General features: G+C 39.3%; 1 protein-coding gene across 1 annotated transcript in view; it reads left to right on the top strand.

Annotated features, from left to right (window-relative positions):
- The window catches only part of Brd8 (bromodomain containing 8), a 74,617-nt gene that overhangs the window by 35,163 nt on the left and 25,332 nt on the right, over positions 1-14,122 (top strand). Inside the window, exons 17-23 of the mRNA XM_023703373.1 lie at positions 33-251; positions 2,132-2,200; positions 2,583-2,760; positions 4,990-5,094; positions 5,564-5,608; positions 10,884-11,162; positions 12,681-12,950. Coding sequence (XP_023559141.1) covers positions 33-251; positions 2,132-2,200; positions 2,583-2,760; positions 4,990-5,094; positions 5,564-5,608; positions 10,884-11,162; positions 12,681-12,950 — 1,165 coding nt within the window. The remainder of the gene's footprint in view (positions 1-32; positions 252-2,131; positions 2,201-2,582; positions 2,761-4,989; positions 5,095-5,563; positions 5,609-10,883; positions 11,163-12,680; positions 12,951-14,122) is intronic.

Consider the following 14,122-nt stretch of genomic DNA (forward strand, 5'->3'; position numbering starts at 1 on the left):
GTCTTGGCTGTGTACTCTGGTCTTGGACTCTGTGCAACACTCCTTCCTCAGCCTCCCAATAATAATAATCCTGCTGGGATTGTTAGTGTGTGTCACTATATGTGGCTAGGACTTTTAAAAAACTTGCACCTAGTAGAATTCCTGTGTCTCTATTCCAGCTCTGTCTGTAGTGAAGATCAGGAAGCTATTCAGGCCCAGAAAATCTGGAAGAAAGCCATCATGCTTGTATGGAGGGCTGCAGCTAATCATAGGTGAGTGTGCCTTACCAATTAGTAGGTTCATTTTCTTTTGCTCTTCCTCATTGTTGGGTGACCAGAAAAGTCTTGAGTGGGCTTTTATGGGACTGCTTGTGCCTGAAAAATAAGTCAGAAAAGGCCAGGAAGATGGTTTAGTGAAATAAGCATTTCCCTGGCAAGCGCAAGGGTCTGAGTTCAATCCCCGGTTCTGCCAAAAAAAAAAAAAAAGTCAGAAATTGTAGGGGTTTTTTAGGCTGGGGAGATGGCTCAGTGGAATAAGCACTTACCTGGCAAGCGCAAGGACCTGAGTTCAATCCCTGGTTTCGCGAGGAAAAATAAATAAATAAATAAATAAATAAAAAAGAAAGAAAGAAATTGTAGGGTTTGTTTTTTTTTTTTAAAGAGAATTAAAGATAGTAAAAAGAAATGATCCAGTTTCATGAAACAAAATGATAGAAATTCAGTAATGGTTGTTATATTGCATATTGTTGTCTTCAAATTAGTTGTTCAGATTACCAGATACAAGCATGCAAAATTGATCCAAAAAAAATTAAAAAGAAGAAAGAATGTGAGCATTAACTGTACCTTACTGTAGACCAGTAGAAATCAAGAGTACAATTATCTTTGTATCTGTGTATTCAAAATGGTTAGGATAGTTACATTCTCTTAATGAATAGAGGGATTTGTTCTAATAGTGTTTGTAAATAGGATATCATGTCCGCATCTTTTACATCAATTAACCACTAGGAAGAATGTATGCAATGTGCTAATTATTTAAACTGTCCTACCAATTTGGTTTGAAACTGTCTCATTGCTATTTGTTTCTCAATAAAATTATGGGGAAAAGTACAATTATCTAAGCTTGTGAATGTGTGTGTGTGTGTGTGTGTGTATGTATATATAACTTTTACTTCTTTGTTTCTTCCTTTCCCTCATATCAGTTATTACTTTCCTTTGAATAGTTTCTTTCTCTTTCACAATATCTTTTGTACCTTTTGGATTATTTACTCTTTCACGTTCTTACACTAGGAGGACAATATGATGTTTGTACATGTGGGTCTGATTTATTTCATTTATGAGTACGGTCTCTAATATTGCATCCATTTACCTATAAAAGCCTCAAGTTTAGGGGCCAGGGAGATGGCTCAGTGGGATAAGTGCTTGACTGGCAAACGCAAGGATCTGAGTTCAGTCCCCGGTACTGCAAAAAAAAAAAAAAAAAAAGCCTCAAGTTTATCTTTATAGCTGAGTAATACTCTAGTGTATAAAAATACCGCATCTTCTTTTAATCCATTCCTCAGTGATTAGGTATTTGGAACATTTCCAAGATTTAACTATGACAAATTGTGCTGCTGTAAACCTGGACGTACCCAAGGAAGGAATAGCTGGGTTGAATGGGACTTCTAATCCTGTTTTTTTTTCAGGAATCTCCACACTGATTTCCATAGTGGTTGTACCAATGTACACTCCCACCAACAGTGGAGAAAGGTTTCTCTTTCCCCATAGCCCCTCCAGCATTTGTTATTGGTTGATTTCTTTTTTTTTTTAAATTGGTTGATTTCTTGATGATAGCCATTCTTTCTGGGGTGAAGTGGAATTTCAGTGTTGCTTTAATTTGCAAGTATTTTTTATTTTATTTTATTTTATTTATTTATTTATAGAATTATCTTTTATTTATTTATTTATTTATTTATTTATTTATTTATTTATTGTGTGTGTGTGTGGCCAGCTCAGCCCACCAGGGGGCGGGACTGGCTGGCATGTGGTGCTGGGGGATTGAACCGTGGTCCCTGTGTTTTGCTTAGCTTGTTCTAAGTAGGCGCTTTAGACCACTGAGCCATCTCACCAGCCCCAATTTGCAAGTATTTTTAAAATTTTATTTTGTTTTTGGACAGATATGCCAATGTCTTTCTGCAGCCTGTTACAGATGATATAGCACCTGGTTACCACAGCATTGTACAGAGGTAAGCCATGGTCCACATAGCGTGCTGACTTTCCTGAATTGTAAGTCAGCCACACTTATTGAATTTTTGGCTTTAGATATAAGTTTAAGACAAACATTTTTTATGTAAGAGCAGCCATGTACTAAACTACCATTCTAGTCTCTGGGTCACCAGTAGTCTAAAAGAAGTCCCTTTCATTTCCTTTCCCAATGCCTATTATATACATACTGATGACTTTTGGGGTTTAATGGATGTTTTGAGATGAAGGGTTGGCATTTTAAAGCATGGCAGCGAACTGAAGGTATATATGAGAAGGTCTATATAGTGATAATGTACTTAGAAATCCAGGTGAGCCCTCTTTTTCTTTCCATTGCCATTTAACCTTGTTCTTTTTTTTTTTTAGACCTATGGATTTGTCTACTATTAAGAAAAACATTGAAAATGGACTGATTCGCAGTACTGCTGAATTTCAGCGTGACATTATGCTGATGTTTCAGAATGCTGTAATGTATAATAGTTCTGACCATGATGTCTATCACATGGCGGTAGAGATGCAGCGAGATGTCTTGGAACAAATACAGGTGCTTTGGCGATCCTTTGTTTTTGATAGAAAGGAATGTTGTGGCTTTTATTTGGAATAACTGTCAGGAAAACAGTAACAATTCTTTTTTACTCAATTTATGTTGATTTTCTTATGGTCTTGGTGAGGAAGTAAGTATGATAGAAGTCAGTCTTGGGCAAATAACTTCAATTTTTTGAAGGAATAATAAAGTTACTAGGGATTGAACCTAAGGCCTTCATGCTGAGCTATTTTCCCAGCCCTATTTTTTTATTTTATTTTATTTATTTATTTATTTATTTATTTATTTATTTATTTATTTATTTTTGCAGAACTAGGGATTGAACTCAGGCTCTCATGCTTGCCAGACAAGCACTTATTCTGCTTAGCTATCTCCCCAGCCCCTGTTTTCTTATTTTTGTTACAGATTCTCACTGAATTCCCCAGGCTGGGCTTGAATTTGTAATCTTCCTGTCTCAGCCTCCCAAAGTGCTAAGATTGTAGGCATTTGCTTGCCTGGCTCATTTTATTTTATTTTATTTATTTATTCGTACAGAGTCTGCAGTTCAGACTCAGTGATCCTCCTGTTTTCAGCCTCCCCAGCAACTGGGATTACAGGCATGTGCCATCATGCCCAGACTCCATCGCCGGCTCAGCACACCCTGGGGGCAGGGCCAGCAAGGCATGTGGACTGGGATCAAACCCCAGTCCCTGTGCTTGCCTAAGCAGGCGCTTAGTCCACTGAGCTATCTCACCAGCTCTTATTTTAATTTTTGTAGTGCTATGGATCAAATATAATGTCTCAGGAATTAGACAAGTGCCTTGCTACTGAGCCACATCCCCATCATGAAGCTTTTAAATAATTTTTTTTTTTTCCTTTGCGGAACCGGGGATTGAACTCAGACCCTTGCACTTGCCAGGCAAGCGCTTATTCTACTGAGCCATCTCCCCGGCCCCAATGGAATAAGGATTTTTTTTTTTTTTTTGCTCCTCGAATGCCTGCAGGGCACTTTTGGCTGGCTAGAGTGTTGTGGGGATCAAACTACAGCAACCTGAGGCTGACAGCTTTGTGGAAGCAGCCACTTAAAGAACTGAGCTAGGGCCAGGCCCCTTAAATAAAATTTTTAAAAAATGCATATATTTGTATATATGTGCAAAGTATCTGGTACATGTACTCAATAAAGATAATTCCTTTTCTATCCCTTTTCATGACCAGATAATCTACTTCTGTCCTGAAGTGTCATTACTAGCCACCACCCTTCTTTTTTTGAACTCAAGACCTTGCTCTTGCCAGGCAGGCATTTATGTCACTGAGCTATCTTCCTGGGCCCATACCCTTTGAAATATTGAACCTGAAGGGAATAATGTGTTTTTGTAGACTCTTTTAAAATTACTTTAGTTGTGGAATGGCCTTTGGTTCATTATACTAATATTCTTTTCCTCGTTCTTAAAGGGCAGAGATTTTTGTTCTTGTAAGGAATTTATAGAACTATTTGGCATTTTCAGGTTTGTTTCTTTTTTTTTTAATTTAAAAAAATTTTTTCATTACATCGCTCTCGCACTCTCTCGCTCTTTCTCTGTCTCTCTGAGACAGATCTTTCTATGTAGCCCCTGCTGGCCTCAATCTTACAGTAATCCTTTCTCTGCCTCCCAAGTGCTGGGATTACAGGCATTTGCCACCATCCTTGGCCCTTTCATATTCTTTAAGATGCCTATTACAATTAATTTTTTTTTTTTTTTTTTTTTAACGGTACCAGGGATTGAACTCAGGACCCTGTGCTTGCCAGGCAAGCGTTTATTCCGCTGGGCTATCTCCCCGGCCCCTACAACTAAAATAAAAACTTAATATACTAAATTTCCAGTAAACCAAACAATATTTGAGAGCTGGTGCTATAGCACTATAGTATGCATGCCTAATATGCCTCCAATATCCCACCACACCACCACCAAAAAAAAAATAGTATTTGCATAGAATGCCCAAAGTCTTTGATTCAATTCCCAGCACTACCATAAGACATATTTGAATGGGAGGGTACATAAAACATTCTGTTCACAGCTAGGTGTGGTATACACCCCTGTAATCCCAGTACTTGAGAGGCTGTGGCAAGAGAATTGTAGAGTTTGAGGCTAGCTTGGACTACATAGTGAGACTGTCTCAAAAAAAAAAGGAAAGAAAAAGTCTGTTTACACAGTTTGAAGTTATTCTTTATTATCATGTCTTTATGGCCAACCCTGTTTCTTCTCCTTACAGCAATTCTTGGCCACACAGTTGATTATGCAAACATCTGAGTCTGGGATCAGTGCTAAAAGTCTCCGAGGGAGAGATTCTACCCGAAAACAGGATGCTTCTGAGAAGGTGAGGAGACCAGCAAAAGAACCTGTTTGCCAGTGTTCCAGTGCTAGAAGTCTAAAGCATCTAAAGAACTTTACTACTTTGCACTGCCAAGCTTATACTTTTTGTGGTATAGAGATAAATTGATATTAGAATGGTAGTTGTTTCCTCCCATCCAAACATTGAAGAACCCTGCTATGACTTAGAGATCCAGTTACCTGAGAGGAATTTTAGTGGTGTGAGAGAATTATTAATTCTTTTGGGAAAGTGCCCTCAAGGTGGGAGAAAAGACTTAGCTTGGTGTAGATGAGGTCTAGCAGTTACCATTCTAGTATCGTAGTGACTAAATGGCTTTTGAATCTCTCTCCTTTCGTCTTTGAGTTTTAAAATTTTGTCTGTGTGTATGGTGCTTGTGTCTCTGTCCTGAGGTTTGGGGTGCTTACGGCTGAGAGTTTCTGTGGAACCTGATCAGTGTTTGTTTGTCCTCTAACAGGACAGTGTCCCCATGGGCTCTCCTGCCTTCCTTCTCTCTCTCTTTGTAAGTATTGAATGGCTGCAAGGGGTGGTATTACCAGAAAGATTCTTAGCTCCTGCTGGGCGTGGGTGGCAGGGGAAATCCAACATGCAGACTGTGGCAATGTCTTAAACTTCTGTTTATTCAGATCATTAAATAAGAAACTATCTTTTCTTCTGCATTTCTGTCTGTTTTGCATGTGTGTATGTGTATGTGTGCATGTGCATGCAGGCTGGGTAAGGGACTATTTATAAGATCATTGGGCAGAAAGGTATTTTGGGGGTAGAGGGGCGAAAAAATCTGCTCTTCATTTCTGGACTGTACCACTGACCAATACATTTCTTAAAAATATAAGATTGCTCAGAGGGGGGCTATTGCTACCTAACTTTCGATGATGTTCCTCATACTGGCAAACACATAGCACATAGGTTTTTTTCCCTAAAGTTGTAAGACTCAATGCCAATACATATTCAGTAAAATTAAAGTGCAGTAACATTGCCTATTTCATACAGGAGTGGCTGATGAAATTATAGATAAGCTTACTTTAGCTACTCTAAAGATTTCTTTTCCTCTGTTAATTAAATGACTCTGTGTAGTTCATTGTAGAATAGTGAGTCATGATATTATGGATGGGGCATCAGGCAAAATACTATATGGTCTTAGATAATTTCTTGGGGCCTTGTCTTCCTCATCTGTATAATAGAACTAATACACTGAAGTACCTGTCCAGCCTACCTCACAGGGATGTTGTGAGGATGAAATGAGAGAATGAATATGGAACTGATATGAAAAAGAATTAAAAGTGTTACCCAAATGCAAGGTGGTATTTTTATTCTTACTGTTGCCTCATAGACACCTTACATTCATAAGCTCTAAAAATTTTAGAATCCTAGCATGTTAAAAATGTAAAAATGGGGACTGTAGCTCAGTGGTAGAGCACTTTGCTAACATGTGCTGAGACCCTGGGTTTGATCCCCTGTACCAGGAAAAAAAATGTAAAAATGGTCTAGCCCAGCAAAAGTGTTCACTAGTTCATCTTGCCTACAGGCCTTTCAGCCTGTACAACAGACAGAACACTATCATCTCCGTTCTTACTGGCCTGCAACAGTGACTCTGGATCCCAACAGTTGGCTGGCTATTACAGGCTGGTTAATAGAATCTTTTATCTATTGAAGACAGCAAAATATTGCACAAGAGGAAGGAGCTGGGCTGCAGGGAGAGAGCAGCAGATGGAAAGAAGCCTGATTGTCCTGATCTCATGGAAAACAACTTTCAGGAGGTGCTAGGGAACTAGTGCCAGGGTCAGTCTGCAGGAAAGGCCTTTCTTATAGGGATCAACAGCTGGACAGGTATGTTAGCCAAGAATCACTATCTCTGCCCTTTTTGACTCTTCTAACCTTTCATTTATTCTTTCTGTTCCTTTTTACATGATTTGGGCCTGGGTGGGATGACTAATACACAGTCCTTCTGTGGGACCCTAGGTGAATTCCAAGGACTCTGTGATGGGCATGAGCAAGATACTCTGTCCTATATTCCTTTGACAAACTACCAGGTGTTTCTGTGGGAAGACAGAAATATGCCCCCTTGGCCCTCTGAAGTTTTGGGGTTTTTTTGCTGATTTTCTCCTCTTCCCCCAAGAGATGAAACCCCCAACATTCCTGTTGCATCTTGTTTCTTTCCTCTAACCAACTTAACTCTCACTCCGTTTCTTTTTTCTGCTATCACCTAGGATGGGGGAACCAGAGGACGCCGCTGTGCCATTGAAGCAGACATGAAGATGAAAAAGTGAAACGTTAAAGTGTCATCTTTGAGCTGAACCTAAAACTGAAGTAAACAAGATAGAGCTTGGGCTTGTGGGCCCCGTTCTGAAAGTGGAAGTTACATGAGGAGGTGCCTGGGCCACACAACATGAGCTGAGGAAATCTCAGAATAACACAGTTGCCTGTTTTAGGGCAAAAATCATGGGCTATGTTAATGCCCCAATGTGTAGCTAGCAGATTGTAGCTAGTTTGTACTGTCTTGTGAAGTATACAGACTTTTTAAAAAACCTGTGAAGTGTGTATGTATAAAATAAACTGAAAGAAAACTCTGACCCTTGCCATGTCATTTATGTTTGTGTGTGCATATGTATATGAATTTGGAACTTGAGGCTTCTTGATAATGTGGGAATGAGATTTTTTATAGGGGAAAGATGGTTTTATGAGCTGCCTACTACAGTTGAGAGTAGGTAAGTAACCAAAACTGAATTTGTAATTGTTTTTTGTTTGTTTATTTGCTTACTTGCTTGTTTCTTTTTTGTGGAACCAGGGATTGAACTCAGTCCCTTGAGCTTGCCAGGCAAGCGCTTATTCTACTGAGCCATCTCCCTGATCCTGTAATTGAAACTGTGGGAAAAAGTATATATTTAGAATTGGCTAGCAGGACTCAGTTTAGATGATACCACTTTTGTTGGCAACATCCAGTGCATCATAATCAGGAGCAAGTCGAGCTTAGGCCTTTTCTCCATCAGGCCTGATTAGGGTATTGACCTTGGCAACATCAATGTCATAGAATTTCTTTACAACTTTTTTGATTTGGTGCTTATTGTCTTTGACATTCACAATGAACACGAATGTGTTGTCCTCGATCTTTCTCATCCCTGACTCTGGTCAGGGGGAACTTGATGATGGCATAGTGGTCAAGCTTGTTACTCCTGGGTGTGCTCTTCCAGGGGTATTTGGTCTGCCTCTGGAGCCACAGTGTCTTGGGACGGTGGCAGAAGGTGGGTGACATTTGTATCTTCTTTTTGTGGCTGTGGATTCCTTTCAGCACAACTTTCTTGACCTTCAAAGGTTTTGCTTTGGCTTCAGCTTTGGGAGGGGCAGAGGCCTTCTTCGCCTTCAGTATGTACCATCTTGGTAAAAAGCAAAATAATTTTAGGGCTGGGGAGATGGCTTAGTAGAATAAGCACTAACAGGGCCTGAGTTCATTCTCTGGTTCCACAAAAAAAAAAAAAAAAAAAAAAAAAAAAACCAAAAAAAACACAATATTGAGATACCACCTCACCCCAGAAAAAAAAAAAAAAAAAAAAAAAAAAAATCTGTTCTTGGCACTGGTTTAGAATTTTAAAATGCATATTAACTATTATCTCAATAATATTTGTCTCAATATTTTCTTTGCAAATGACAATTCCAGGATAAGGTATTACTGTTTCCTTCCTATTTTAGGTATGACTCATGTAGAATTGTTTTTTTATTGAGATAGTCTTACCAAGATGCCTAGGATGGGGTCAAACTCATAATGCTCTGGCCTCAATCTGGCAGAGCTCTTAGTTAGCATTGCCATTTGAGGGCTAACTTGTTTTGCTCAGTGGCAGAACACTTGTGCAGCATGCATGAAACAATCTGATCCCCAGGAACACACACAAACACACACAATTCATGTTATTAAAGCAGTCTACAACTTGTGGCACAAATACAGAAGCACTCAAAGTTGGAGAAACGTGGAAAGGTCCAAGGTATAGGCATTTTGGCAGGAAGGAGGCAGTTGTAACTGGATTGGAGACTACACTTAAGAATAGTGATGTACACTGGTTAAGGGAACAAAATAGGGCAAACCTATGGAAGACTGTCTGGTTGAGAAATTTATGTGTGAGATAGCTATTTTGAAGCAGTGAGGCTGTTGTTAGCTGTATTAAGGTAGCTGGACATGGCATGTTCCTGCAATCCCAACTACTCCAGAGGCTGAGGTAGGAGAATTACAAAATTGAGACCAGCTTGGGCAATTTAGTAAGATTAAGTTCTTAAAAAGGGCTGGGTGTGATGGCATATGCCTGTAATTCTAGCACTTGAGAGACTGAGGCAGGAGAATCACCACAGTTCAAGGCCAGCCTGGGCTACATAGACAATGTAAAAAAATTTTTAAAAAGGTTAAAAGCCTGTAATCTCAGCACGTGGGAGGCTGAAAACAGGAGGATCACTACGAATCTGACCTGTGTAGTGAAATCCTGTAGACCCTGTAGTAAATACATAAAAAAAACTAGGGATGTAGTCTAGTGATTAGAGCCCTTGCTTAGCATGACAGCTCTAGGTTCAGTCTCTTACTACTAGGGAAAAATCCAGACTGACAGGAATACAGAATTGTGGCAGGAATACAATAATTGTGAAAGAAAGCTGGCAAGATTCTCTGAATATAAGAGAAAAAAAAGTGGGTTTTTATAGACTTAATAGTATTGGTACATAGAGATAAGGAAATTCAGAAAAACGTTACGGAGATAAAAGAAAAATTTTAGTTCTAGAAATGTTGAAACACTTGGTAGGATATCTAAAAGGAATTGATGTTTAGATCATGGAGAAATGACAGCAGCATGCACATGAGAAGTGAAGATGAGGGCTGGAGATTGGCTCTGGTTCTGCATTAGACCTGGATTTGAGTCTCAAGACTGCAAAAACGAGAAATTTGGTTTGTTTGTTTTAAACGAGAGATTTGGGAGCTACTTCAATATAAAGTTGAAACTTCAAAATATGTATCATTTATCATTAGCAATGATGGTTCTTTTGGAAATAGGATCTTACACTATCACCTAGGCTGGCCTAGAACTTGCAGGGCTGCCTCAATCTCCTAAGTAGTGGGAACAGTTTTTTGAAAGGAAGCACCAGTAAGCAGAGTGCCACACAGGAACAAGATTTTCTTGAAAGTTAAGAGCAGAAGATAAGGTACAAGAAAAGCAAGATAGTAGTATAGTGCAGACAACAAAGGACAATTTTAAAGTTCATTGTTTCAGTTTTACCCTCAGATGGTGACAATTGGATATGACTAGGAGGATATCAAAGGTAATTGGAGGGGCTGGTGAGATAGCTCAGAGAAATAAGTACTTGCCTGATAGGCACAAGGTCCTGAGTTTGATCCCTGGTACCACCAAAAAAAAAAAAAAAAAAGTAATCAGAAGTATGTTTAATGGTTAGGGTAAATGTATATGCTAAAGAAATACCCGTTTTCCCCTTCCTTAAAGTTTATTATAGTTGAAGTTATGGATGATTTGAAATAGTCTGTTAAGGCAGTTATGCTTGCTTGTTCTTTCCCTTTTGCAGTATGAGGACATCAAAGTAAAAAAAAAAAGTATTGGGTAATATCTTTATTATATTGGCATGAAGCCACTGCTTATTCCAAAAAAAAAAAATTATCTTACAATGTATTTTATTAGCTAATTTATATTCTCATACTAATGAGTAGAAAATTCTGGCCCTTTCTGCCGAATTTGGAAGACCAGATGTTTTATTTTATTTAAATGAATTTAATTCATTTTTCTATATGTTTGCAGATGGGACATGAGTGGGTTTGGTTGGATTCTGAACGAGACTGTCCCAATGACTCTGAGTTGAGCAACAACTACACATCCCTCTTCAGCTCATGGGACTCCAGTCTGGATCTTGATGTGGGCAACTGGAGGGAAATTGAGGATCCAGAAGTGGAGGAACCGGAGGAAAGCAACCCAGGGAGAGAACCTAGTGGGCTGTTTATGGGGGACAGAGGCAGTGAGGAATCTCAGGAAGAAGCAGAGCAAGTCAGCTGCCAGAACCTCCTGCAGTTTCTCTCTGAGGTAACACGGAACTCTTATTCTCAAAGCTGGAAGAACCTCAACTTTCTAAGAATACTTATCCTTACATGTCTCTACATCTCAGAATTGTTGACTAAAATATATACTCCACAGTGGAATTGGCTAAGTTCAGTGCTATGTCCCCAGTATTGGGTGGTGATATAGACTGTGCACCAAAATATATTTTGAATGTATGTTTTAAGACACCCTTCACCCCCACCCAGTCCTTGAGAGCATTAATCATAGGAAGTGAGATTTGCATATGCACAAGAGCCTTAGGAGTGTCGTTTCAGTTCATTCTTTCAGTCATGGAAGGTTATACTTAGTCAAGCTTTTTTCTTTTTCTTTCTTTTTCTTTTTTTTTTTTTTTTAAAGATTTATTTATTTGGTACAGGGTCTTGCTATGCAGCCTGGACTTGTAGTGATCCTGTTTTAGCTTCCACAGCGCTGGGATTATAAGCATGTGTCACTGTGCCCAGTTTTGGTGGCCAGCATAGTGCAGGGCTGGCATAGCATGCAATACTCAAATCTGGGTGTTTGCGCTTGCCAAGCAGGTGCTTAGACCACCGAGCTATCTCCCTGGCTCCAAGGTTTTCTTACAGCGTAAAATATTTTGGCTTCAAAAGTTTTGTTTTGTGGTAGTATGTAATGGTGCTGGGTATTAAATTTAGGATCTCTCACTGAGTTGTACCTCTAGTCCTTTATTTTTTATTTTGAGATAAGAGCTTTGCTGAGTTGCCAAGACTGGCTCAAAATTAGGATCCTCCTGCCTCAGCCTCCTGAATAGCTGACAGTTTCTGGCAGTATTTTTTTTTTCTTTTGAGAGAGGGCCTCATTATGTAGTGCAGGCTGGCCTTGAACTCACCTTGATCCTCCTGCCTCAGCCTTCAAGTGATGTGATGATAGGCATGTGCCACCATACCCAGTTCATTAGCAATATTTTAGTGTCCTAATTATCTTAGGTGGGGCCTGAAAGCCAGAAATAGATTTGGACAGAGAATTTGTATTAATACTATATGAACATATTCAAGAGAACCTAGGTTAGAATCAACAAATATCCAGTTTAGATGCTGCCTCTTATCTCTATAGTGTCTGGCACATCTTTGTTTTCTTTCCTTTGGTACAGAAACCAAATTCAGGGCCTTTTGCTTGCCAGGCAGGTGCTTGTGCCACTGAGCTATCTCCCTGTAGTGTCTATAGCTATAAAAATTTTCAAGTTGTCTAGACAGCTACTCCCAATTGATCAGAATTGACATTTCAGATTGGACTGGGGATATAGCTCAGTGGCACAACGTCTGCTTTACATTTCAGATTCCCAAAAGAGGGAAGAACTACATCTTGTTCAAGAAAGTATCCCTAGCAACTACTCCTGGGTCTACATATGTAAGATATTCAGGAAATACTGTTTTGCTTTCTCTTTATGTAGTCATAATGACCACATAAGCATGTGGCATTATTGGTGTATGGGAGGATGATTTCCACTGGTGTTCCTACATGTTTAATAATAAACTTTGATTGCAGGTAGCTTATTTAATGGAACCGTTGCACATTAGCAGCAAAGAAGCAAGTGAAGGCTGTTGCCCTCTACTTGGTACCAGACAACAGGAGGGAAGGAAAATTGAAGCTACTGAAGGAGAAAAGGAGCCTTGCAGTGAGACTGAAGAAATTCTAGCTAGGATAGACTCCTTAGTAACTGAAGAGAAGCTACTGAGAGGAAATAGAAAGCCAGAAGTGACGCCAACCCTCTCAGATATTTGTGCAACTCGGAGACTACCCACAGAGAAAGAAGAAGTAAGTAACTCACATCAGGTGTCTGGTTGGTCTCCATAACCCGGCAGAACCAAGTGGTTAGAGCACACAAGCTAACTCTGGCAAGTTAAGACTATCTGGGTCTATATCCTGGTATAGCATCGATTTTAGGATTTTTTTTTTTTTTTTTTTTTTTTTTCTCAGAATGCCTTCAGGACAGGTTTGGCTGGCTGGAGTTGTGGGGATCGAACTACAGCCACCTGAGGCTGACAGCTTTGTGGAAGCAGCCACTTAAAGAACTGAGCTAGGGCCAGGCCCCCATAGCATCAATTTTAGTTGTATAAACATAGACATGCTATTGATTAACCTCAGTTTTCTCTACTACCAATAAGATAATACAATTATTTTTTGCTTTGAGATTTAAATGAAACAATCCAGCTTGGGTTGGTGGTACATATCTGTCATTCTGTCTGAGACTGAGATAATATCAGTTGAGCCTGGAATGCAAGACCAGCTTGGGCAACATACACCTTATCTGAAAATGAATGAATGAATGAGAAAATTCATGTAGAATAGTCAGTACTGCTGCTTGTCATGGTAAATAGTAAAATTTATCATGTCATTATCATTATTAATACCCCTTGCCCAGCTACACGTTTTAACACCAGGGAAACAGATGATAGGATTTTAATGAGTATAGCATCCAGTGAGAATTGAGTAAGTACTGATTTTTCATTTAGGGCATAAGAGTAGTTTTCAGGTTTTCACCTAAGATTATTACTAAGAATTCATTTAGGTAGGCTTAATTAAATTAGCTTTTTTAAAAAAAAATTTGTGTGTGTGTGTGTGTGTGTGTGTGTGTGGCCAGCTCAGCCCACCAGGGGGTGGGGCTGACTGGCATGTGGTGCTGGGGGATTGAACCGCTGTCCCTATACTTTGCTAAGCTTGTTCTAAGTAGGTGCTTTAGACCACTGAGCCATCTCATCAGCCCCAAATTAGTTTTTTTTAATGGTTGTATATAATTGGACTTTTCTCACCTGAAGGTCAGCCTTCATTTACTTTATGCAAGTAAAATTCACCAATAAATCTTTGTCTCGGTTACTTTTCTTTTTGGTTTTTCAAAGTTTTATTGATAAACAGCAATGAGACAGTTTCAAATCAAATCGGAAGTACAGTTTCAACAAATAATACACTGCATATATTCTTCTTAGTGG

Source organism: Octodon degus, unplaced genomic scaffold, assembly GCF_000260255.1.
Source record: "Octodon degus isolate 3935 unplaced genomic scaffold, OctDeg1.0 scaffold00169, whole genome shotgun sequence".
In the NCBI taxonomy this organism is placed as follows: Eukaryota; Metazoa; Chordata; class Mammalia; order Rodentia; family Octodontidae; genus Octodon; species Octodon degus.